The sequence below is a fragment of the Porites lutea genome, chromosome 3 (genome assembly GCF_958299795.1).
Source record: "Porites lutea chromosome 3, jaPorLute2.1, whole genome shotgun sequence".
NCBI classification, from domain to species: Eukaryota; Metazoa; Cnidaria; class Anthozoa; order Scleractinia; family Poritidae; genus Porites; species Porites lutea.
This window is the reverse complement of record NC_133203.1, coordinates 46537443-46564412: the sequence shown is the minus strand read 5'-3', so window position 1 is coordinate 46564412 and position 26970 is coordinate 46537443. Positions and strand designations below refer to the sequence as shown.

Here is a 26970-nt window from a genome sequence, read left to right as displayed (position 1 = left end):
ACTCACCATAACTATTTGTAACAAAATCACTGAAAGGGGAAGCTTGATAGAGGATTTACGGTAAATAACTTTAACGGAGGGTCAAAATACACACAACAGGGACTCACTCATTCCTCAGTGGATGCTTCAGATATCGCCTTTCTATTCCTTTCTCTAATGATGCCAGTCTGTTTATAGCAATCACTAATGGACTGTCCTCAGAACTCATACTGGATTCTATAAAAGTTATATTCAAAACCTTTAGCACAAAAGAAAAAACACATGAACTACTAAACTGGTGTAAACCAAAGCTAAAGGAAAACAGTCCATACACCACATTCATAAGGCAGTGCTAAACATTACTGGTTTATGGTTTATAATGTACTTTGTGTTTTTATATTAATAGGGACTTAAACGTTACAATCTCTTGCCATGAATGTATCTTTTATTATCTTACATGCAGGTCTTCACAACCAAATAATCTTTTCTGTTACTGATAACAGTGCAATGCAAAAACGTTATAACATTTCAAAAATGATTTGAGTTATTAGCAGTATCACCATTATATTGGAGTTTCTGTTGTGGTACATAGTACTATCAACGTTCACTTCTTTGCATTTCCAAGCCTGAGATCACTGATCAACATATGCCTTCAACTTGGCCATATTTCAAATTTGAGTGATAGTAAGGATGGAACATGTTTTGAAGTTTGCTTGCAAAAGTTCTGTCTTTCAGTGTAAACAGAAGTGTTTCTGATCACTCACCAGACTGTGGATTGTGGCTTAACCCTTTTGATGCCTTTGGGGGTAACCTCCAACCCTGAAAAAAGATATTACATTCTTTAGGTACTAAAGTTGATGTATATGCTCCATAACTCGTTCCTGCAGAGCTGCAAATAATTTTCCTTTCATGAGAGGACATAGGCTTAGCTAAGTCACCATTTTGGTCTCCAAAAACTAAAATGCAGTGGGACTCGATTATGTGTCTTCCACACAAACTGTGCATGGCAGGCACAGGGTTCAATCCCTGCAAGAAGTGGTCACAGGTAGACAGATTACTGTCACATAATTATTCACTGTAACAATGTTTTTTCAAAGGCACAATAACTCACATGTTTCAAGGCACATTTTATTCAACTACGAAATGTCAGTCTTTGGTACTGATTTTGTCAAGACATCTCGTCCAACCGCCAAGGTCAGGGCTCAAAAAAAGTCCCATCTGCCAGTCTGGGACAAGTAGATTTCCTTGCTGGGCAAGTAACTTTTAAAACTTACGGTACTTGCCGAATGGGCAAGAGGGCAGGCAAGTCACTCATTATTAATTTCATTAACTAAGACCGGTTAGAAGTGGCCCCGAGCAAGCAAAGTGTAAGAGCTGCTTGTCCAGAAGGACAAGCTTGAATTCAAGATTTTTTTGAGCCCTCATGGCCTACCGAAAGGACAATTTACCATATTATGGGGAAGGCTTGATTACCGGCTTCCATTTGGGAAATCAGTCCTTGATCACCCAGAAATCAGAATTAATACTCAAGACATTGTTCACTTACTTTGACTTGCAAACTTGCAGTAAAAACTTTTTCCTCCATCTCCTCAACCTCCCTGAGAATTGCTTTGTCAACAGCAAATGCCACTTCAGGAAATGTCTTATCACCTATGTCCATGTCAGCATCTGTTTCTTGTTTCTTCGACTTCTCAAGAGGCTCATCGTCATCTGAATCACTCTCGACTGTTGGTTTCAAATACAGAAGAACAAACTGTCACCTTACAGGCTGCAAGTTAACTTAGTATTTTTATTGTATTGTTTCTCCTTTTTTGGCACTTAGAGGGGCACATGGAAGAGCCATAATAAGTAGCGAGAACACAAGTTTGGAAGAGTTCGGAGTCAAGTATATTATCTTTCAGACAGTGTTCTCAAAGCTATGTCACATCTATGGTGTTCCAGATGCTCTAATATTCCCCTCTTTGACTGTTACAAATTTGAATTTCAATCTGAATTTGGGTGGTTATTGCTGTTGCACTGTACTATGATACAACAAACGTTCAACAATATGGCCATTTATATGAGGAAAAATAAGACGCAAACTGTACCATTTATAGGAGCATGTCTTATCTAAGACAAGAACAGCTCCTATAAATGGTTTGCATCTTATTTCTGTTCTTGACTCGTTTTCATATGAATGTTGCCCATAGCAACGACAATCCAACATGGCATGCCAAAAATAAATGCACGCGTACTATGCAGTTGCGTCTTATGTAAGACTCAAAGGACATTAATACAAAGTTTTTCTTGTATTAGCTAAGACGCGTCTTATCTAAGAACAGGTGTTGAGGGCTGTTCTAAAGTAAGATGCGTCTTACCTGTAAGGCATGTCTTATTTTAGGCAAAATGTGCCGTTTATATGGAAAGTTTGCATCTTATTTAAGATGCGTCTTATTTTTCTTCATACAAATGGCCCTAATATCTCCCTGTGTCCAGGTTCATAACAACAAACTGCTGATTTAGTGCTGAAGTTAACCTTCTGATGGATGAATATCCCATTCAATGGAGGCAGAAATTTTTTCAGGTACTTAATGCTTCACAAACTGGTGTTTGTCTACATTTCTGAACAAGATGCTTCGTTTCTATTTACCTTGGTCACCCTTGGTACATGAACTGTTTGCATACTCTGAGTACTTCTGGCAACTCTTTTGAAGAATCTTTTCTCTTATTCCTCTGCAAAAAAGCATTTTAGTAAAAAATTAACAACAGCGTCGCTAGCAGAGATGGGTGGCTGGGATGTCCAGGGGTTTCCACCTATGGCACAGCCAGCCCCTAGACAGAGTTACACCCCCGTGGCTGGCAAACCCGCGCCCTCCAGCCATGAGCCCCCACGACAATGGAACCAGGCACCTGTCACAATGATTTATCAGTGGAAAAATACAGGGGGGAGGGATGGGGGTAAAAGAATGATCCAAAGGCTAAACGAAGAGAGTGGCCACCAGGAAAACACTGTACTGAGCACATGGAGGTGATGCAAGCAAAGCTGATAGCGTTTGAGCCAAACAACTGACCGGTGATCACGCCCTCGCTCCTTGTTGTTGGCTGTGTTAAGTAAATATTTCATTTAACTTCATAAAAAAAAACAGTAACCTTTATAAGACACCACTATTAAAGAACAATGTTGGTATCAGAGTAATGGTGTCTTTTCAGGATCTTACTGACTTTTTGAAGGTGCCAATAAAGAGATCCTTCAAGTTTTGCTGCAACTAAAGCTCCAACAAAAAACTACAATGCCTTTTTTAGGTCTTAATTACCTGGAGTGTAAAATCTTAATGATTTCTTTCAGTTGGGCAGGCTCTGTTATTCTCCACCAGCCATGTTGTAACTCTAAAGATAAAAAAAAACTTTGTGATGCATATGGCTCAAGACAGATTTGCAAAATCTGTACATAAAAACACAACACTTTGTGAAAATGGTCTTGAAGGTATTTTTCTGTTCAATACCTGGTGGTATGGGTGCTGGCTCCTGCATTAACGATTCCAACACATTCTTTTTTAACTCCTCAAATGACAAGGACATGGTGGACACAGACTGTGTGCTGGCAGCCATGGTAGATGTAGGCAAACCTCCACCAGGCTGGCCCTCGATATATGTCAAATTAATAGTCTGATATGATGATTTAGGTGGTCTTCCAGGTGGTCGCTTGACAGCAAGCTGTGGAAGATACTGAATTGACATTGCTTGCGTAGGAATGTCTCTTGGAACAGAACTGGGACCAGGTTGATCGTCATTTGGAACGGAAATCCGTGGGGGTCGACCTGGTGGCCGTTTGATGGAAGGTGAAGCACCAGCAATGTCCGTATCCAAGCTTCTCTTGCTGTAGGTAGGAACAAACTGACCGCTGTTGTGGGTATGAGAGAGTGTCAGTGAGGATTCATCACATGGCATACGTGGCAGGAGATTAAACCAACAGTTTGTTTCTTGCGGTCGTTGAGCAGCCGAATTATTATGGTGAGTAGAGCTGGTTTTGAAAAGATTTTCAATTCGTTGAATTTCCATAGCATTCCTACTGGCTGCCGCAGGAATGTAACCACTGTTTAGTTTTGGTTGGAAAGCTGTAGCTGAAGTGTTCGAAGCCTTATTATCCCCTGAGGAAGCCGTAAATGTTTCTTTCTGTTGTTTAGCAATACCCTCCTGCGATAAGTGCGTGGGTGAATGAAGGGGAGATTTCAGAGCTGTTTTAGTAGGAGACTTCAAGTTTGCCTCTGTTCCGGTATGATTTTCAGTACCTCCTTGACAAGCCTCAGCCTTCAGATTTTGATTTGCTCCATGAGGCTCCATTCCCACTTTCATTATTTCAGCATGGATATTTTCTTCACCCTCAGTCTTCAAATCAAGCACAATTTCCTTTTCTGCTGTTTCCAGTCCTTCCACAAAGATCCCACCCCCATGGGGCAAAATCCAGTAGCGCCTTTTGTAGCGATCCTGACCCAAACACAAGGCTCGCAAGGCATGAGATGAACCAAACAATTTAGAGCGAAACTGGGCATGTTTCTGAAAATTGAACAAACAAACAAACTTACTTTACGACATGCATTTCCAGCATTAAAACTCAAAACTCCAAAGGTTTCCAAAATCAATATTCAAGAAACCTTTCACCAATCTTACGGTAACATGTACATTTTAAGAAAGTATGTATGTAGTCTCATCAGTTCCATCTGAATATTTACCAGAGACACAAGATCAACATTATTATCTTCAGCTTAAAACTAAGAACAATTCAGCTAAAACCCACTCCTTCGAAAAGTCAAAGTACTACTCATCAGCTTTGATTTTAATGGTTACCAATATATAAACTTAAATAAGAATTTCCTCCACAGACACTCTTTAGAACCACAATTTTCATGGACAGTGCTAAAGGAAAGTAATTCTTAAAGCTTTTTCTTGAATATAGTTAGAAAAAATCGATTACTGATGTACACATTGAATGAGTCACTGGTTTTTGTGGAACTGCAAAGAAAGGCTACCTTTTCTAGTTTTTTAAGCCTTCGTTCAAGTTCTTCTTGAGTAGTGGGCTCTGCAGCATCCTGCCAAAAAAAATTATATACTCTTTTAAGACAGTTACATGTAATTTAACAGAGATAACATGAAAAAAACAGTGTCATTACTCATGACAGTAGTGTTTATATAAATTATGCCCAGGTGCTAAGATTCCATGTGCTCTTAGACTGAAAGGCAGTTTGGTGGGAATACCGTAGTCAGCATTTTTTAACATGCATTTCAAGACCCTCTTACCTCTTCCTCATCTGACTCCTCACTAGACTGTGTCCCGTCATCCCCTCCTTCTCCATCGTCATCATCCTCCTCCTCCTCTTCCTCCTCTTCTTCTTCTTCCTCTTCATCCTCCTCTTCATTACCCTGCATGCTGTCATCGGCTGCAGCATTACTATTCTCACCTTCAGGGTCCACTACACTGCTAGCGTCTGCTCTTGGTCGACCAGGTGGTTTCTTAACCTTCACAACAGGATACTTCTCTGCTTGAATGGCTTTCAACCTAAACAAGAAATACATTCAAACCATCCTAAATTGTTAAGATTATGAGAATTGAACCAAAGGCAGTTTTTTCTAAGACACATACTCTTCGGATGAGAATAAATTGCATGCAAGTTACCGTATTTTTACCTCAACCTTGAGGGTGGGCGCTTATTTGAGGTGGGCACTTATTCGATGCTGGGCGCTTATTAAACTTTCAACATTTTCAGCAAGTGTAGTATGTCTATTTTGCAACAAAACAATAAATGGTAATAACAAAACGCGAAGATGTAACAAAGCAAAGTTTCTATAAAATACTCCGAACAAAAACTCCTTCTTCGGGGAAGTCTCTTATTATTACTTATTCAATTTTTTTAAGGTGGGAGGAGGAAAGGGGGTAGGGTGGGTTTGGCGCTTGTTCAAGGCTGGGCGCTTATTAACTTTTTCTGCCTTAAGGATGGGTGCTCATTCGAATAAAAACGGTAATTGTAAGTTATGATATGTGTAGTTCCAAGTTGTCCCTAAAAGTTATTTGTTCACTCTGGGAAGCATATTACAACCCACCAATATAGAGATCTGAGGCTATGCATTAAGGGGTCACCTACAAGAGGTTAAAAACAATGGCAAGTATGAAAACCATGACCCCACTGGGCAGTTGTGGTCACTTACGAAGGTACTCGTTTGCAAGAAGCTCCAAGCTTTTACTAGGAAACATGGTCAAACACAGAGGTTAGACTGTATGCCAAATATTGACTCATTAACACAGACAACTTCAATGTTCTACACAACCAGTGTGAAACTATGAACATGTATCTGTGACATCACTGACACATTTACTTTTTGTTGTTGGTGCTGATGAAAGAGAAATTGAGCATGACAAAGACAATGGAGCCATTCTGTCAAAAGCCCACAGAAATGGCCAATAAGTACAAACTCACTTTCTAATCTTGCCTTCCACAACCCATTTGTCTCGTCGTAAATTTGACATATGCTCTATGCTGCCTTCAATTTCCCTGGAAAATATTAGTAATAAAAAACACACAATCAGGCAATCAATAACATACAACATGCACTTTTGAACAGTTGAAATAGGGTCTTAGAAAAGATTTTTTTCAATCACAACTTGCAGGCAGTTAACCAACTGGGATTCCAAGCATAGTGGTAGCTTTGCATGGTACTAGAATTAATTAGAACATTACAAAATAAAATTGGGAAAGAAATTGTTTTTTTGTTTTTTTTTTACTCTGGGAGAGCAAGATGTAATCATTTTACAATAAAACAACAAAAGCACTGTACATACTTGCATATCGTTCTGCTACAAAGAAGTTCATTGCAGAGATAAGCCATGGCTCCAGCTTTCTGTGTCATGGTAAGGGCTTGGAATGGAGTTGTCGAAAGTGCATCAGACAACTAATAAAAACAGCAATAAAAGCACAGTTGTAGAACTAAGTACTGTAGAATCCAAATCATCTCAGTCTACAGGCTAGGACTATGCTGTGGTTCAAATTTCTCCTTGGTTTCAACTTTGTTTCCTTCATCATTGGGTATGGTTTTATATGGTGATAAAACAAAGGCGAGAAACTAACATTTAAAGCAAGGATAACACAATTGAAGAACCACAACAAATACATGTACAAACTGATTACACAATGCCATCCTTGGTGGACATGCAGCAACTTAAAAATTATGTTCACCAAAATGAACAATAGGCTGATTTAGCAACAGAACGGGAGCATCAGTTGATGATCGTGATAGGTGGCACTGTTTAGGTGAGATTTGTACAAAACTGTAGCCAGTGAGCCCAGATGTTCTTCAAAAAGAAAAAGTGTTACACTACCGTACATACCGGGTGAGGATCTCCAGCATTTCTTGACAGAATAAATAACCTGAGAACTTCTGACAAGTTTGTCTCATTCAGCTCAACTTTAGCTAAAGATACTCCTAGCATCGTGAAAGACTGTTAACAAAAGCAATAAAATTTACGCCAGTTATCTTACCCACTCTAGATACTCCAGAAGTTGATAGATGAAAATCTCATTAGATCATTGAAATAAAACACTCTCAGGAGAAATGAAATTAATCCTGAGAAAAGAGCCAACATTTCGCCACAAACTGGTTTCCCTGTAAAATGACGTCTGAGGAACGACTGCAAAAGCTCCATACAAATGACATGTCACAACCCAGGTCTGGGTAGTGCTTCTGATTGGTTGCAGCAAATTTTTACCCAGTCAGAGGCACTTCCCAGATCTGGGCAGTGATGTGTATTAGAATGGAGTTACTTTGCTCAATCCTCAGAAATCATTTCACAGGGGAACCAGCGGTCAGCTATGTTCTCTGACTATTTGAAATGTTAAATTAAGCTTTCCAGTTTCTCACAATATGATTATTTATATCCTTTATAACTTTGACAGATTCTTTTCTTCTTTTTAAGACAAAAGGTTAGGACACATCTATTTCATTTCAAGTGCACACATTTGCTATGAATGTCACTAGAGACCTTTAGATTCCACGAAGAGAACAACTAAGAGTACGAGATTTGACTTAAAGTTTTTACAAGTATTCTTAAAAAATAGACTGCCCGGAAAGCTTCTCCCTGTTTTATTTTTTATTTTTTTTACCAGAAAAGTTAGCACTGTTATCTTAACTGAAGGAGGTTAAGCCCTATCCCACCCGCAAAATGACTTTAAACTCTAAGATTTGATAACTTGTTTCTGTCACTATGACATTCTCTCTAAACTCGCAGTAGAATGACAACGGCTATCATGTTTTCCCATCAAAATGACATTGGTTCACACACAAGCACTACTTTAAGTATTCAGAAAATCTAGTTGTCCTTGTCTTGAAATCTAAAGCTCTCTATTATAAAATGAGTGATATTACATACATCCACATAGATACTGTGTAACAGCACCAAGAGAGTCTTTGTTATTCACTGTCAAAGCTATTCCATCTAAACTTCCCAAAATTAAATTTTTTTTAATGACATAATAAGTTAACAGTATTTGAGTAGGCAAATGAATTCTCACAGGATGACAACTAAATAATTTTGCACCACTCGTGTGATTTACTTTTTTTTGCATTTTTTTCAAATGAATTTTATTAACCCACAAAATGTTATTTGACCATTCCAAGAAGGAAAGGCAACTCACATCTGGTCCTTCACAGCCTGGATCCTCTAAAGCAGAAAGAAGAAGACTTTGACCAAGTGGAACAAGAACATCCTCACTGCTTTCATTCAACAAGGAAGACTGCATTTCCCATAGTGAAGGAATTTCGGAAGAATCTATAGGATGACATTCATAGACAAAAACTAAATCAGTAGAGTAAATTAATCGCACATCCATCAAATTGTTAATAAGCATAAGTTCTGAATTGTACAGGAGTAAGTAGATAAAAAATTCAGCTAGAAATAAAATTCAAAATTACATCAAAAGTAATGATGAAGATGATGATGAAGATGATGATGATGACAATGATGACAGGAATTTTTCACAAGACTACATACCATCACTCTGTTAACAAAATGCTAAAAAGTCTTCTAAATTAGACCAGTTGACAATGAATAATATTGATAATTTTATGAGGGAAAATTAAAACGTAAACTCAGTTCTCTTACCTAGATCCAAGGCTTCACCAAAGTTGTGTACAAATTCTTGAAGCATCAACAAGTCAGCAAAAGCTCCACCAGGCACCTGAAGACCTTTGACTCGAGTCAGAGAAGGCAGCACCTTGAAAAAGTTTAAACAAAAGTTTGCACTGTAGTATGTTAAACTCATCATAAACCATATGGCAATAAATTCGCTGACTTGGTTAATTGTACCAGATTTATATAATTTTCACATCATACCTTGCTGTCCTTTAGTACCATATCTTCGACTGGCTTCTTCAACTCACGAGCCAAGATCATCTCCCTTCTCTTTTGCTCCTGAACAAGGGATTAGAAATACCACTTTTTTATCTCTCAGCAAACTCAAGTAACTGCATCAAAATGCTATCATGTACTTTACTCTTTTGTATAAACTCCCAGTTATGCTGCATTTCACTCCCACTTCAGTTATTTTATATCAGATTATTTAATTTCATTTTATTTTTTCAATTTTTTACCTATATACCAGTACTATATACATTGTAACTACAACTTTACATGAATGCTTGCAGATGACAAGATTATGACAGGGTTCATACAAAAACTGAAACCATTTTTAAGGACTTTTCAACAACCACCTACCGGGAATGTAATGTCACACATTGTACAAAAATGCACATTCCCAGTCCATTCTGACACGACTTTGAGCCTTGAACTTTTTGCTTCAACAAACTTCTCTACATTTTTCGGTTCACTTGTCTTAAATTGATTGCTAATTATTGCATAGAACAAAAAACACTTCACGTAAATCACCTTTAACAAAATTTCATTTCTTAAAAACTTCTGTCAAGCAGAAGCTTCTTTTCAATTACTACAATTTGACTTGCATGCACGACAAAATAATGTTCAAAATTTTACAATAAAATTGTTCATTTCTTACAAGCTTTTTCTCTCTTAGAAGCTTCTTTTCCATCTTTTTCTCCTCCTTCAGTCTTTCACGCTCCTAAAAGTAAATTGAATCTGTAAGTAATTGGGTCAACCAGTGAATAGAAGGCACAAACTTCAATGCAGATGATGAGAAAAAGTTATTTTTTGTTATTACAGTACCACCCCAGTAACTTGAACTCTGATGGGAAACGAAAAACAGTTTGAGCAGGGGTTTGAGTTATCGGGGTCCATCGAATCTTCAATTTACTATGTTAATATTGATAGTTTACTGATATTTCAGCACTTCAGTATACAGTGGAGTGCAAATAAACTTACCTCATCAGAAATTGTAACACGATTGTGAATTTTTATGATAACACAGGGAAATGGCTATCAAATATGTGATCTGTTCATTGCACTTATGAAAAATAAATTACTGTAGTTTTAGTTTTAGGGGGTTATACTGCTTGCACGATAGGAAAAGCTAATGGGATGGTATTTGTGGTGAGTTGCAAGAACCAGAATTTCAGTTATTGAGGTAAATTTTGCTCACGGGAAATGCAATTAGTTTGAATTCGAATTCAAGTTATCCGAGTTCAAGTTATCAGGGTAAATTTTGATCAAGGGAAATGCTATTTAGTTTGAATTCGAATTCCAGTTATCTGAGTTCGAGTTATCCAGGTACAAGTGACTAAAAAGTAAGGTCAAATCCAAGGGAAATGAGAATTAGTTCAAGTTAGTGGGGAGTTCGAGTTACTGGGGTCCTACTGTATTCACCTCTTGCTTTCTCTGGGATTCAATTGCCCTGATCATCATCTGCTGTTGTCTTTTCTGTTCCTTTTCCTGCAGATAAGCAAAATATCAATTTAAAACCGTAGCCATATGTAGCAAGAACAACAAAAGAAAGAACTCGATGGATGACAACTGCTATTTGAAGAACTTCTGTCAGACTGAGCACCTCTTCATAGCCTGAAGTTGCCCAGGAACCAATGAAGACAGGATTGAACTTTCAAGTAGCATTGTTCAAGATGTGCATATTTTTAAGTAAGAATTTTTTTTTGTTTTTTCTTCAGATCATCCTCAGCCTCATCTAACAACTGCTAGTAAATTGTTTACTTCAATATCTCTGAAAGGCCCCCTAAAGAGAGATGATAACTTAGTATTATTTTTCATTATTATTAGCATTATTTAAAAACAATAACCTGTTGCTTGAGAAGAACAGCTTGCTGGCGTTTGAGTTCCCTTTCCTGATGATATAAGGAAAAACAAATAAACAAACTCCCACCAGTAGAACAATATTAATTGATGACATAAGGCAAACCAAATGACTCCTTTCAATTCTACACATCCAAAGTGACACTACAGTTTAATTAGCATAGCACAATTCATGTATCTTCATGTTACTGTCACAACCCCATGCACAAAATCTACTTTTCTGACTTTTTTTTAGCCCTGCAGAACCAAAGTCAATATTTTTGAAGATGTGCACCATAGACTTCAAAACTTCAATTCATCCACTGAAAGCCAATTATGAAACTAATTTGCAAACATGGATCTATCCTTACCTTTGCCTTCTTCATGGCATCTTCATATTTCGCATTTGCAGCATCTTCTTTCTTCTTTCGCCGAGCCTAACAAACAACCAGATATAAATTAACAGGTGTACGCAACATTGATCATGAAATTATTTGCACACATGATTGAGTTGATTGAAAAAAATTAATACTTTTTTTCATCTTATGGTGACTTGTTACAAGACATTCAAAGAAACATCAGTTGTGCACTGGGAAAGAAAACTAAGGGTGAAAAAAGCATACGGCACAAAGGAGTTGTTTGATCTTGAATGCCCCAAAGGATCAGCAATATAATTTAGAATATGCACCTGACCGACAAAAGTGTCATGCCATTATATCACAAATCTGGTGAAATAATTACTTGTACCACTGACCTCAAATTAATATGTTATATTATTACTGCCAACATATCATGTTGATTTATAATTATATTTCTTGAATATTCTTTTTAATAGTTGCCTGTCTACAGTAGTAGAAATAATCTGATTGCTGTTGTTGTTGGACGCAGATATTCAAATTTCCGTACCCCTGGGAACCCCAGGAGAGCTTGCCTCGCAGGCTAAACATATCATAGTAGAACTACCACTCACCAACTGTCGCTGCTCTTTAGCTCGCTCTTTAGCAAGTCGCTTCTGCTCTGCCAGCATCCGCACTGAAGAAATTCAACATAAGTAGTTACTGGTTGTTCATAAAAAGAGCAGACTTGATGGAATAAAATAACATAAATTTACAAAACATTTTTATATCAGCCAAACATTATTCACCTCTTTCCTTTTTGGCTTCCTTGGCTGCCTGAAGCGCTTCTCGTTTCATGGCTTTGCTGCGCATTCTTGCTTCAGCTATAAAAACAAAACCACAAGTTGAACTTTATGACAAAATAGACACTATGGACCTTACACTGTATCTGTGCTTTGTCAGAACTTTTCAGTATACAATACCAAAGATTGAGAGAAAATGGGGTAGCATTAAGAATACCTAGCTCAGATCGAAGGAGATATTCTTTTCTTTAAATAATCCCCATTATTAATGTTTTTCCTGGCAAAAGAACAGGACTCTGGTTAAGTGATGAATCAAGTGGTTTAGAGCCCAGGAATATGAAACTTAAAAACACATTGTTTTGTGGACTCAAGAACAAGATGTTTGTTGTTCAGATGTTTGTGTGAAATACACATATATCTGACTTCAGAGCCACAGTTTTAGTACAGAGATAAAAGAACAGGCTGCCTCTTTCTGAGCTATGGTATCTTAACCTTTTAAGCCCCAATGGTGACCAACATCAACTTTCTCCTAACGATATCCATACATCGTAAGAGATAAGGTTATGAGAATTACTGAAATGATCACCATAGAGAAAATGCTTTGATCTTTTATCAAATTCTCTCAACTACCTCTTTAAGGAAATGTATAGTGATCAGTTTGGAGAATTGGTATGTGGATATTGGGGTTTAAAGAGTTAAAGCTAACTGGAAAATGGGCAAGAATGTCAATTGCACACAAATCTTTAATTCTGTATAAACCAAGGTAACATTTAGTGGACCAAGTTACTACAATAACATTTTGAACAAAAGTGTCATATAAATCTAGATTGTATTTGAGGCCATTATCCTGCAGACTTCTGTACCAATCAAAACATAAGGTCATTCTTTTTACTTTAAACAATCTTTTTTTAGCAGTTTGGTGTACTATACACTTTTTACATTTTTCTGAGATAAGCACTTTGAGTGTTCGCCCAACATTATTACCTCATTTACATAGTTAGAACTTTTATCCAGCAAAGAACAAATATGTGAATTTAATAAAAACCTCTCTGTCTTTTTGCCATCTTAACCGCTTCCAAAGCAGCTTCACGTTGAACTTTTTCTAGCCGTTTAGCTGCTGCTGCTTTAACAGCTATTTCTGAAATGAAATCACCACTTATGGCCAAATGTATAAAGCACAAATGTTAGAAAGAAAGGCAAGTGCAGCCTGCAATGAGCCTGCACTGCAACACCTGCCTTTCCGAATCATCCTCGTAAATGCACAAGTCACCACTGTAATGCACTATTGATGACAAATGCATTGTTAACCACTTCACTCCCAGGAGTTGTAAAAGCCAAAATTCCGCAAAATTCCAAAATTTCATTTTGTGAAATGATGAAATACAAATTATTCCACATGAAAGTACTGTTAAAATGTTTCATTAATATGGTCACACCACAGGAAATTGACCACACACTCGAAAGTTAGAACCACATTGTACAACATAATAAACTGTACCATAGAAAAGTACAGCCCCGTAGCTTTCATTTGAATGGTCACACTTTAGGATTTCATCCACAGACACAAAAGTTAGAACCACCTTGTACAGTATAATAAACAGCAACACAGGAAAGTACTGCTCAGTAGCTTTCATTTGAATGGTCACACTTTAGGATTTCATTCACACACTCAAAATTTAGAACCACCTGAAAAGACTCTATTAATCCCCCTAGAGGTAAAGGGGTTTAAGCCACATCACTCCTAGGAAATCCAAACTATTCTTTCTTCATTTTCGAAAGATGGATTCGATTAGCACTTTTGGCCACTCCTAGGAGTCAAAGGATTAACCTGTTAAGCCCAGATATCAACAGGCATTTTCTCCTCACTACTCCCTGATAGTTTGTGTGATACTAGCAATGAGAATTTGTCAGAAAATCAAGACTTTCTGTCTTCAGCAATTACTGCCTCTACATGCATGCCCATATGTTTAATATTAAGAAAGGAAATTATAAGGAGAAACTATGTGCCAGTCAATATATGAGGGCTTAACTGTTTAAGTGTAAAGCTACATATATTCTTAATTAACCTCTTTCTCTCTTGGCCATTCTAGCTTCATCCAACGCAGCCTGCCGTTGGGCTTTTCTTACAAGCTTAGCTTCCAATGCTTTCTGCACCATTTCTACAGTGAGAGCGAGATCACTCAGCAAAGTCTCAGATCATTTCTCCCACCTACCTGTACCTATCACAGATTTGTTATATACCACCTGAGGACAACTAATTCAGAACAATGCCCTTTTCTTTGTGGTGATCAACTATAAAAATTGACACTTAAACTTATGCACAGTGAAGTAGCATTTCAGAAGAATTACAGTATTAGTTTTGACAGACATCAAACATGAGGTTGTCAAACTGTTATGATGTAGGCAGCTTTATGGTAACTGTAGTGAACAATTAAGTATTATGCCATATTTTACTCAAGATTCAGAGGAAAATTATGTAGTTAGTAGGCAACAAAATCAAAAAGGTAGGAAATTCGTAAGGTGATATTTTCCTTTTGTTTATCCAGAAGCCATGGTTACAGCAGCCAGGGGAAAACCCTCAGCCTCAGGCCCTTAGTAATAGCACTGGTATTTACAGGGTGCAAAGATCTAGCTTAAGAAAGTGGGTGCAGCAAAAGAAAAAGCTATAAGAAATTTAAAATGCACCATTTCTCTACATTATTATCTACAATATAAAGGCATTCTAGTTTTCTTTCCCTGAGTACTTACAAAATACAAGCACAGTTGTCACCACAGAAAATCATACGGATCATCATACATTTCTGGGAAACTACCCAGCTACCCCTTCCCGAAGCCAACATTTTGCCCTAAGTGAGAAGTTAGTGTTAATGTTGGCTTAGGGGAGGGGTAAGTGGGCAGTTTCCCAGAAATGTATAATGATCCACCTGCATCTGGTAGCAGAAGCATGCTTGAATACAGTATAGCAAAATTCTAAGAGTGCAAAATGACTCTGAATCCTTGAACAAAATTGAAAGATCATGGAAGTATTTTTGTACCTGCTTGTTTTTGCTTTTTCTCCCTCTTGGTATTTAACTTCTCTAGTTTAGCCCTGTTTTTTTCATCTGCTTCTTGTTTTCGTCTGTTGACCTCCTCCTCAGACAGAGGTACAAACTCAGTTCCCTGTAAACAGTTTCAACAGTTTTTATTAAGCAAAGAAAACTCACTTTGAGAAGTTTTAATGTGTCCACTCAAGTTTCTTTCCAACATTTCCCGGATTCAGCATTGGCCAACACATTCTCTTTGCCTAGCCCCATATACTATTGGCTATCCATTTTAGCTTAGAAAGGTTTCATGCAAAACTATGCATCGGGCTCTTTTTTGGAGCAGCACTGTACCACTACCTACTGTTACACTGTCACGCTTGTCTTGCAATTTCATAATAACAAAGCTGACCATTAACAACACAAACCTCTTTACACTCCAGAAACTCTCCAATGTGAAGTTTTGTACTGAAGCTGAAGTTTTCGATAGATATATCAGTGATGCCATTCTTGTTGAGATACTGTAAAAAGAGATCACATCAATTCTTAACTTTCAAACAACTCACAAAATCTTTCTACCAACAGGCACATTGTACTCAGAAGCAGGGGGGTGGGATTTCTTAAGAGTCAAAAGCATTTTCAAACCAAAAGAATGAAATTCAATGTATTGTACATTTTGTACTCATTATCTGGCATGCCTCTCATCAGTGTTTATTAATAATATTAATAATATTAATAATAATAATGAGATGAGGCAGGTGGAAGGGAATGGTGAAAATAAAACAAAATAATGAATGAACAAATAAATGATATGAGGGAACTTAAGCAAAGACATCTTTGAGCCGACAGGAATTAAACTTCTTGGTCTTGCCAAAATTTTCAGCAAATTCTCTCTATAAGAGTTAAGGCACTTAAAGCAATACAAAAATGGTGGCATTATTAACATCAAGTTAAAAGGAATAGGCGGCATTTCAGTTGGAAATCCATCATTACACAATAGGTATGGTAATTTTTTACTCACCCTTGTGACCTCAGGATAAGTACGAAGCTTTTTGCTACAAGGAGCAAAGTAGTAAACATCCCCTCTTAATCCACCTGACGCGCCCACTTGACGTAATCGGGTCTGCCGCCGCCACCTACACATAAACCACAATCACAAAATCAGAGGATGACAACAAACAAGACAAAGGTACAGTGATAATACGTAAAGACCATGGTTGTGAAGATTGATAAAAAGAATGAGAAAGAGACTAACCCTCTGGTAACAAGAGCAGATGCTCTACCAGTGAGCTACAGGAGTCTCGTGGGAGCTAAGGCTACTAAACTATTGTAGGTTCATATGACAAACATCCTGCATACAGCTAGGATTGGAATGTCAATAATGTGCTTATCCGCAATGCAATGACAATACAGTGTTGTAGCCAATACTAACTTGGACTATACATTTGATTAGTACTTACAAGAGCAGGCCTCTGTAATCTGTTTTTGGGAGGAGGGCATGATACATTTCTTTCACAGATCACATGCGAAAAAGCCAGAATCTGGACTTTTTTCTGATCGGATAGGAAACAATACGGATGATTTGCACTGTTCCAATTGGCCAAAACGCCGCCATCCGTTAGTTGTTGTTGAAAACAACAACTAAACAAATAAACATTCTATTTTCCCTAAACTTTATTTCGAAAGAGACATTATTCCCGCCAAAATCTAATTCCCTTCTGTTAAACGCTGATTGGCTAAAAACGTGACAGGTCAAGCAGACGTTAGATTATGTAAATTAGGGGGCAGTTGATGGCTTGTTAAATAAATGTATCAGGCGTTATTTTTTCCCTCTCGAGCCAAAGAAGCAAAGAAGCAAAAAAAAATTACGCCCGATCTCAGGTTATCGGGTGGATAAATCTCTATCCAATGGATAGAGATTTATCCAGATAGTGATTTATCCAGTGGATAGCGCTATCCAATATTTGAACAACCAGGGTCAGGAAGATAATTCTATATACTGTAGCTAGCTACATAAAATTAACTAAGAACTTAAAAATGGACAAGTTTGACGAAACAACAAACATTTACAAACCATGTCCATTAGCTGTTTTTTTTACTTTTTTTAGTTTTGTAAAACTAAAAAGCTTTATCTTACCCCTTTTCCAAAGGAATTTTGATGGCATCTTCATTGACTGCTCTACGCCTTTTCCTTGGTGTGCCTACAGTACAAAGAAATATTCAAAAATTAGAAAAACAACACTGATGCTTATTGAAAAAGTTCTGCATTCAACCTGGGACAGTTGGAACATTTCACTGGAACCTTAATAACTGCATTATCCAAAAGAACTATTGAAAGGAGTTTTTTTAAAAAATCCAGATTTGAAAATTCCTTCCTATGAAACAACCCAGAAAATAATGGGCATTTTTTTTACATCAATTGTCAACATTTAATAAATAAAAAAAATAAAAAATAAAAAATTGTCAACATTCAGCAAGCAAAGAACAACATGTGCTTATAATTAGCATTATTACCATTGAATTGTGACTCCGATCATTAAAAATTTTCACATTATTACCTGAAGAACCTTCTTCAAGTTTTCTTTTGCTGGGTGACTGAGTTGATTCTTCAAATGAGACACCACCTTCTTGGCTTTCCATGTTTACATCATCATCATCTTCATCTTCATCATCATCCTGCTGTTCAGCGCCACATTCTTCCTCCTCACTACCATCGCTATCAGTATCACTACCGCTACTTTCTTCTTCATTCTCTCCTTCTTCTCCTTCCTCGCTGTCATCATCGCTGGGGCTGCCGCTTTCACTGTCACTACTGACATTGCTACTATCACTGTCATCATCACTACTCTCCTCGTTATACTTTACGTCCCTGAAATGCGCTATTAATGGTGGCTTTCCTGATGGGACTCTTGGCTGACTTGCAGGCAGCTTTGAAGAAGGCTTTTGACCGGCCGGTGAAACTTGCGAAGTACTGGCCACGTTTTGCTCAGACACATTTTTCAGTTTGCTTTTCACTTCACTGCTAACACTATTTTGTGCTTTTTCTGTCTGTTTAGCTGTACTAGTCACCACCTTTTTACTTGGTTTCAGCATTTCCTCTTTGAGCATAGCAGAGAGATCTTTTCCCTTTTTCACAGGTGGTTCTCGTTTCGTAGGAATAATTCCTTCAGTCGTATTCAAAATGGAAGAAGGCACCTTTAATGGAGGTGGCGGGCCAGACCTCACTTTCTGCAACTTTGGTGGACTTGACTTAGCAGTGGGCTCTAAATTTGCTGTCTTATTTAATGAAGTATGGTTCTCTTCTACAATCCCTGCATGTACATTCTTGTCATTTCTCTTTTCTAAACCAATATTTTGATGCGTTTGAATGTTGCTGTTATCACTGTGGGCAGCAACATTTGATGGTCTTTGGCCATTTTTATTATTATGCTCAGTATTTTGCAATACTTGTGTCTTATTTCCAGACATTAAGTCTTTATTTTCAGGAAAGCTGTTAGAAGTTTTTGTTTTTTCAAGCTCCCTGTTGACTCTGATATTGGCATCTTTAACTCTTTCCCTGTGATGCAAAGCTAAATCACCCGATCTCAACTCACTGTTTCTATCATTGCTTTCTTCACTACAGTTAGTCAATTTCCTGTTTAGATGTGATGGGGCCACCTCTAAGTCACGGCTGTTCCCAAGATCAAGACCACCCTTTCCATCATGGTTGCCGTGGCTACTCCAATGTGAAAGTGTGCTCTTTGAACTACTGGTGGTAGGACTAGTTTGGCGAACAAAGCTATGTACCGACTGTGGACTTGCTGGTGGAGGATAAAAGATCCCTGACCCACTTCCAAAAACACCAGACGAATTTACTCCATTCATCATGTTACTTCTAGACCTTGATGGAGGGTATAGACATTCATCAAGTCTGTCATGATTAGAAATACCACAGTCATGTTCATGTGTTAGCCAGCTTCCAGGGATATGACTGGGAAAATACTCGGGTGTCATCCCATGAGCATGTGGATGTGGGGGCATCCACCAAGCTGCACCACCTGCCCCAGCAGTTAATGAGCTATGAAGTGAGCCAGGAGAAGTCAAACTGCCTGGAGAGCTTAGAATAGGGTCGTGAGGTAATGTTCCTCTGAAGTCTGGCAAACCAGGTCTTCTTCCCATCATAGAGAAGGCACTTGGATGCATTCCGTAAGACGGATCGTGGGACAATGGAGGTGAGCGAAGATGGCCTGAAACAAAAGGCACAATAATGACAAGTCTGCTCCAAATATCAGAGTTACAAACTATTAAACAAACTAATTTTAACTTCAACAATTCATGCACAAGAGCACGGTTTAAAAAAAGAGGAAAGGGAGATCCTCGATGGGCTCGTTGTGACGACGAAATAACGCCAGCAAAACAAATTGAACGAGCAACAAAGTAAAACTACGCTCACCTGGATTGCCATCAAAAAAGCTGTGAGGGTGAGCGGGGCTGTGATTTGGGACGTCTCGAGGATCCATTCCAAGACAGCGAGGAATTTATGTCTCTCAGTTATGCCTAAGGATTAGAAATACGATGTCAAAGGACGAAACAATGGCTTAATAGATACGAAGATGACGACGAAATGCGTGCTTACGCCGAGTCAAGAATATCGAGCTATAAGGAAGGGAATATGTGAAGTTAATACACATGTTTATTTACAACTGTTGGAAAAACTATTTCAGAGTATTGTTTCATCGAAAAAAGTACGTAAAAATGTCCAAATACCTAGCTAAAACGATTTGCTTCGCCGACTATTTCCCCGCCCTGAACTTAACGACAAAATTCAAGCGAAGTACGCAGAGGTAAGTTACAAACTATTTGATAAGGATAGGAAGCCTGGAAACACATTAAAATCGAGTTCTTACCGGCAAAAGTCGTTCTATATAAGCTTCTAGGATGATCTGTGCTTTCCAGCCTGTCCCCTACACATCATCTTGTCTTCGTCGGGGAAAGACAAAAACAGCCATTTTGGATGGCGTTTTGAGGGAATTTTAAGTCTCGAAAGCTCAGGAAACCTGCAAACCGAGCTCTGGAAATGCTGCAACACGTGTGCAAATCTAGTTTATGAACAAGTTAAGAGTTTCCAAGGTTCGATATACTGTGGAGAAATGAAAAAAGCAGCGAAGGTTGGAATCAAGGTGAAAAATGAACCTTTTAGGGTTGTTTGGTGCGATATTGAGGAAAGAAGGGCGAAGGAAAGCATAAAGCGCATGTGGTACGTGACGTCACAGAATTGTAAAACAATGCCTCGTGAAATAATCAAAAGTAAACTGACTCGATATGCCACGAGTTACGGTAAAGAATTACCACTTTCATCTCATTACTCGTCCCCTAAAATACTCGGCAGTCAGCTACCGGAAAAGCTTCGTAAATGACAGTTTTGCTCTTTGAGAGTTCCTTGAGGTAATCAGCTTTGCTCGGGAACCGAAAACTGCCTTGTTGACGAGAAAAATCCTGGCAAATACGCCGGTGGGCACCAATGGCCGCTGAAGGGAAACCCATCGCTGTAGCTATGTAAATTTTCCAAAACTGAACATTCGAAAATTTTCTGGCCACTGTTATGGCTATTTTTCTTACTATTCGCTTACACGGCCGAAGTTGGTTCGATTTAAAAAAGGGGAAGTGCGCTCGATCTATCTTCGGTTTTGTTTGAGGAAGTTTGTAAAAATTGTTGTTCTGTCCGGCCGAGTGCTGTCGGTCCCGCGCAATGGTGATCTAAAAATACACGCGATCACAGTATGAACAATATAGAAACCAGCGTAAAAATAACATAAATTGAAGAAAATATATTTCTTGCAGCTTCGAGCGTTCGAAGCTCACAAACTGATGTAAATACCTTGAAGGTTAAGACTCCACAATAGAACAGGTAGATCAAGTAGCAATTTGTCCTAAAATCTCAAATTACTGAAGAAAATACAGTCGCCGTCATACGAGCCAGACATCAAGGTCCGTCATTTCAACCAAAGAGAAAAGGGAGATCGAGCGTGTAAGAATTAAAAAATGCGGCTTTTTCATTATTAAAACATTGCTGTCGGGTAGTTTTTATACAGGAAAATTTTATTCTCCATCGACAGTGGGAATTTCACAAAAATAGCACATAAACAGAACTAACAAAACTCGATGAAGCTATTTACATCACTTTTCGATTCCCCGATTCGTTCTGCCTTACTTTCACAGCGAAGGGAAGTTTTCCTGATGTCCATTTATGGCGCGCCTTTGAAATAAAAGACCGTCTTATGTAAAACACTCGAGAGTCAGAATTCTCTTAGGAACGTGAAAATATTACGACCTCACGAATGTCGTACGACGAGTGATAACAAAATCATAACCCGTAAAACCATTGAATACTCGCTCTGTGATTGGCTGGCGCTCACTGCAGTTTATTTGCATTTTATCCACTTCGTTTTCGACTCGTCAAGTGTCAAATTGGACAAAAGAAAACCAAAACAAAACGGTTAATTGGAGCATCAGCGATCGCGTCTTGCCGAGCAAAGCGCTCGGTAAATCAACACCCCGTGGCTCTAACATGACAAAGATTAGCGAAGGACCATACAAGTCCCTTTTGCGAGATTACTAAAAATTTCTCTTCGAGATGTTCAAATTTATACCAAGAATTTTAATTCACGGGCGAACTGCTCTCGACTAAGCGCGCAAAGGGCCGCGAATATCTATTAAAAATTGTGATAACTGAAAAAATAAACAAAGTAGGTCAAAACAACGGGTCTTAAAATATCTTAAATTTCCGCTTCAGCAGAAGCCACTGCACTGTTCACGCGTTTTATCATGCACGCCACCGTAATATGAAAAATGCCTGCCAAAAACAATTTTGTCCTTTTTTCTCTCTGAAAAATAGATATTTCAGAAGTGTTTTTTCTTATCCTTGAATGTTATATCAGCTGAATGATTACTCTAACGTTTTCTCCACCTCCTCCCCCCGATCAAAAATTGACCCACCAAAAATTGGTCATGATACTAGCTGTCTCAAAATGACTGTATTTACTCGATTAAACGCAGCGACGTTTGTAACATTTTAACGTACTGATGTACTGATTTGAGTCCCAATAGTCAGGTTCACGCGCACAGCTGCATCATGGGTAATCATGTCAGGGAAATTCAAATTGGAATTCATAGCCGGGGAGGTGTACCTGACTGTAAGCCAGTTAACAACGGGCTTAAAAGATTCTGGGGGAAAATTTTATTCTCACAATTATTTTGACGATATTTTGTTCTAATTATCTAACTGAGGGAGCCCATTCCTTATAAGCCTGGTGGCTTCTCTTGGGTTTCCTCGCCATGAGAGTTGAAATAATTAGATTTTTTTTGCTTTGTATAACTTATAGCAAACAAAACAACAACAACAACAATAATAATAATAATAATAATAATAATAATAATAATAATGATGATGATGATGATGATGATGCCGGTGTCGACAGCAATTCCGGAACGATCATTTAGTTGTATGTGAACGGTCAAGACGTACTTGCGCTCTAGTATATGAGCAGAGAGGTCCTCTGGGCTCGCGCTTCTAGACGCGTACGTGGCCTGGACAAGAGCATCGACACAGACAAGGTGGTCCGGGAGTTTTCCGCCAGGCCTAGCCTCGCTAACACAGCTTTGTCTTTGCGTTCAACATGACATTGTATAGAAGTAGGGAAATACAACATTTATGTGAAGTGATTGTAACTTAAAGATCCAACTAAAGATACTTTTCGACCTCTAAAACCCTGGTTTAATAAGCGTATATCAGCAACATTCTCGTTACGGGGTTAAAGCTGGAAAATGCCCAGGAACGCCCCTGAAAGCCAGCTAATTCTTCCCGAATTCATGTATTTGCCACTTTCTCTTTGAAAAGTGTAACTTATGAATTCAAAGAAACAACAAGCTGAATCTGGAGTGCATAGTAGTACAAGATTAGTTTTTAGAAAACCCCATACATTTTCTGTAAATTTGATACTGTCGAATTACAGAAAATGTATGGGAGAAATCAAGGTTTTCTAAAAACTGATCACGGACTTCTTTGCACTCCAGATTTAGTGCGTTGTTTCTTTGAATTTGTAAGTTAAACTTTTCAAAGAGAAATTGTCAAATATATGAATTATGAATTATTATCATTATAGGTATTATTATTATTATTATTATTACTATTATCATTGTTAAAATTTATAAAAGTTTCCCTCGTCCCCGGGCATCATTGCTCTCTTTGGCGAAGACCAAATTCAAAGCGGCAACTTGTGCCAGTAGTCTTTCTTACATGCTCCTGAAGAGCTGCGGTATCACAGTGGTATGGGCATCCCTGCGATTTGGGCATCCCCATTCCAAAAACCCTAGTGACGTGGGCATCCCCTGTAACCATAACCCTAACCCTAACTTACTCACGGCGGAAAAGAGTGATAGCCTGGGACCCAAACTAAGCGCGTGGATTTATGGGATTTGGGGGGGGGGGAGGGGAACAAGTCGAGCAGCCGCCTTGAATTATGACGAGACATGCAAGTTGTTGTGTGCCTTTGTGCACAAATAATTCAGGAACTCCCCTGTTCTGGCATTTTATAGAATACCAAAGGCAAGACGTATCCAGCGAGAATATATATGTACGTTTGCTTCGGAACGCTAATTTTAAGTTAGACTCCGACAGCACACGGTGAGCACACGGTGCATTCTTCTGGTTTTTCTCTAGGTTAAATCGCCCAAGCACATCTTCTTCCTTCAGCGGCTTCACATTTTTATGTTATCTTCTTTCAATTCCACCCTACTTTTTGCTATTCTGAGCTGTTTTAACCCCGCTGAAACATTCAACTTCGCTTTCTGCAATGTTTGTTTCCCATAACTGCAACAGTCATGTCCAATACTGTCGCACTGTTACGCACCGCTATGAGCAGTTGACGGATCGTACGCTCCGTACAAACCTTCAGCGTTGCTAACGGTCCGTATTCTGAGCACATACGGAGCGTGCATCTCATTATGACATCAGAGCACAGTGTGTTACCGGTTCATACGGTCCGTACGATCCGTACGAATCGTAACGGTCCGTTTGCTGGATTGATGCGGACCGTATAAATTCCTCGTTATAAAAGCTATATAAGCCATAAAGCGACATAAGCACGCTTCAACAGCAATATTCTTCGTTTTGTAAGCCATAAACCACAACAAGCACACTACAAATGTAATATTCCTCGTTCTATAGGCATAAACCACAAGACTGCGGAAGCGCGCTTCAAATATGATATTTCTCGTTCTATAAGCCATATACTAAAGCAAGCGCGCTTCAAATGTAACATTCCTCGTTCTATAAGCGATAAACCAAAACAAGCGCGCTTCAAATGTAACATTCCTCGTTCTATAAGCCATAAACCACAAGAATCGCTCTCCAAATGTAACATTCCTCGTACTATCAGCCATAAACCAAACAAGCTTGCTTTAAATGTAACATTTCTCGTTCTATTAGCTATAAACCACAAAAAGCGCGCTTCAAATATAATATTTCTCGTTCTATAAGCCATAAAGCGGGGTCAAGCGATCTAGCCGTGATGCAAAGGTCTGGACACTACCGAGAAAATACGTGCGGAGGAATTGTGCAGAGGTTCCCTTTCAACAAAACAATGGCGGACGGAAGTGACGAAATAAATTGTAGTATTTTTTAAGATTTACAGAACGTGTTAGGGTTTGATGACGGATCGTAACATGGATAATACGGACCCTTACAGTGCGGATGTATTGGAGTGATATTTCGGTTAACACAAACCTTCTACGGAAGTTAAAAAGCAAAAAGTAACTGAAAGATAGCAGTGAAAAAAACTCTGAACGATAATAACGATCGCGACAGTTATATAGAAACCAAGGCGCGGTTCCAAAAATGCCGATTAAGGTCGATTATAAATATATAACGCTGATCCAGGATTAAACTGTAAGTTTGCGATTGTATTAATTTTATTTTAATTTTTGCATTAATCATAACATCATTTTGTGTAAACGTAACTGGATTTTGGATTAGACTCAACACTATTTTAGAATCTCCAGCTACATGTTCCAAAAAGAGACAACTTTGCATAAAATTGGTTTAATCCTGGGTTTATCTAAAACATCTTTCGAGGAACCCAGCTCAGACCTTAGGCGGGGCTAAGCAAACGCGCTCCTTCGGTTGAGGGTTCTTACACTCATCCTTGCGCGTGCAGCGTGCAGCGTGCACCTCACGCGCAGTCGTGGTAAGGCCAGGGCTGTTTGCGCACTAAGGTTTGAGGAAAACAAAACGCAGCTTTTAGTCGACCCTTTGTATAAGTATCGAGTTTCGGGATTTTCCGCTTGTTCGTTGCATTAACTGGAACTGTAAGAATAAACTGTAACATCAACATCTTTATCGACCTCAGACTTAATATGAGCAGGTATTCTCCATATTTGGCGTCTGTGATTGTTTATGAAGTGCTACACTTGCGTTCGGCTGGTCTCCCTGTGCCATCCGGCTCCGAGACGTCCTGGGATGACTTTATGCTCGACAATTGTCCCATTCTTTCACGTAATAAATGTGACCGCTAAAAGAAATAAGACACAGCGGAGTTGACAAACGAGGAACGATACAAGATGAGACTAAAACCAAGCGAGTGGTTAGGAAAATTTTGAAATTAACTTATTCAAAAAAACTTTGTCTTTCTGATCTGGTTCTCTTAAAACTTTGGACATAAAAATATAGCTAGAGAATGGCTTTGAGATTGAGCGACTGGCTACGTGTTTTGTCTAATTGCATTATGGGACTATTTTGGGGACGCTTGAGCCTCAATTCTTTTATTAAAGAGCTTTAGATTCTGAGACGAGTAGGACGAGTATGACTACGACTAGGAGATTTTTCCAGTACTGAGTATTGCTCAAGTGTGAACCATCGTCATTTTGGCAGGAAAACGCGATAGCCGTCGTCATTCTACTACGAGTTTTAGCGAGAATGTCGTAGTGGCGGAAACAAGTCATCAAACGTAAGAAGTTTAAACGCTTAACCTCCTTCGATATAAATAACCGTACTATAACTTTTCTGGTGGAAAAAAAGTAAATTGAAGATTTCCGGGATGTCTTTTTATTAGAACACGCAATAAAAACTTTAAGTTAAATCTCGAAATCATACTCGCTCTCGTCCTAAAGCTCTCTATTGGCTATTTGTGACGCGTTTTCGTGGCAAACTTGATCAAACTTTCGTGGCCCAAAAAAGATTCATGGTGCAATTTGACAAAGATAAACACCACGTCTCCACTTCCTACCAGAAAATTCAGCAAAGAAAAACAAACCATTCCCGATATAAAAACAAGGGGTTATTCACCGGTTGACAGGTCTGTATATCTCTCCACATCACGAGCTCTCTGGTGATGTCCAAGCCCTGTTGTGCCAATTCAGCAAGAGGCAGGAGCACATCTCCTATAACCTTGTTTCTTGAATACTCATCATACCCCATAACACAGAACTGCAATGTCTGCAGCTGTAGTGCTTCATAGCTCATCTCGATCTCGAAAGACTTATGCCTTCGGCGACGGCGGCGAGACATTAAACGGAGCCGTTTTTTTGTCTCCTCCTGAATAAGATTGGGATAAAAAAAATGAAAGCAAACCCTTGCAGAT

At 38.6% G+C, this 26970-nt stretch overlaps 1 protein-coding gene across 3 annotated transcripts in view; it reads right to left on the bottom strand.

Moving 5' to 3' along the window:
• LOC140931277 (bromodomain adjacent to zinc finger domain protein 2B-like) overlaps positions 1-20991 on the bottom strand; it is a 28406-nt gene extending 7415 nt beyond the window's left edge. Inside the window, exons 1-28 of one of the 3 annotated variants that reach the window (XM_073381049.1) lie at positions 20242-20619; positions 19788-19891; positions 17914-19581; positions 17493-17556; positions 16377-16491; positions 15784-15876; positions 15371-15494; positions 14402-14494; positions 12342-12416; positions 12168-12229; positions 11569-11634; positions 11206-11250; positions 10781-10846; positions 10017-10079; positions 9338-9415; positions 9107-9218; positions 8640-8773; positions 7337-7447; positions 6791-6900; positions 6429-6503; positions 5254-5512; positions 4986-5045; positions 3462-4512; positions 3273-3345; positions 2609-2691; positions 1526-1704; positions 744-798; positions 108-216 (exon numbers count right to left, since the gene is read on the bottom strand). In XM_073381049.1, the coding sequence (XP_073237150.1) occupies positions 108-216; positions 744-798; positions 1526-1704; positions 2609-2691; positions 3273-3345; positions 3462-4512; positions 4986-5045; positions 5254-5512; positions 6429-6503; positions 6791-6900; positions 7337-7447; positions 8640-8773; positions 9107-9218; positions 9338-9415; positions 10017-10079; positions 10781-10846; positions 11206-11250; positions 11569-11634; positions 12168-12229; positions 12342-12416; positions 14402-14494; positions 15371-15494; positions 15784-15876; positions 16377-16491; positions 17493-17556; positions 17914-19581; positions 19788-19854 (5090 nt within the window). In that variant the 5' untranslated portion in view covers positions 19855-19891; positions 20242-20619. Of the gene's footprint in view, positions 1-107; positions 217-743; positions 799-1525; positions 1705-2608; positions 2692-3272; positions 3346-3461; positions 4513-4985; positions 5046-5253; positions 5513-6428; positions 6504-6790; positions 6901-7336; positions 7448-8639; positions 8774-9106; positions 9219-9337; positions 9416-10016; positions 10080-10780; positions 10847-11205; positions 11251-11568; positions 11635-12167; positions 12230-12341; positions 12417-13380; positions 13474-14401; positions 14495-15370; positions 15495-15783; positions 15877-16376; positions 16492-17492; positions 17557-17913; positions 19582-19787; positions 19892-20241 lie in introns of all 3 variants that reach the window. The other 2 variants (XM_073381048.1, XR_012164953.1) reach the window with 2 other exon arrangements.
• Positions 20992-26970: the final 5979 nt, after the last annotated feature.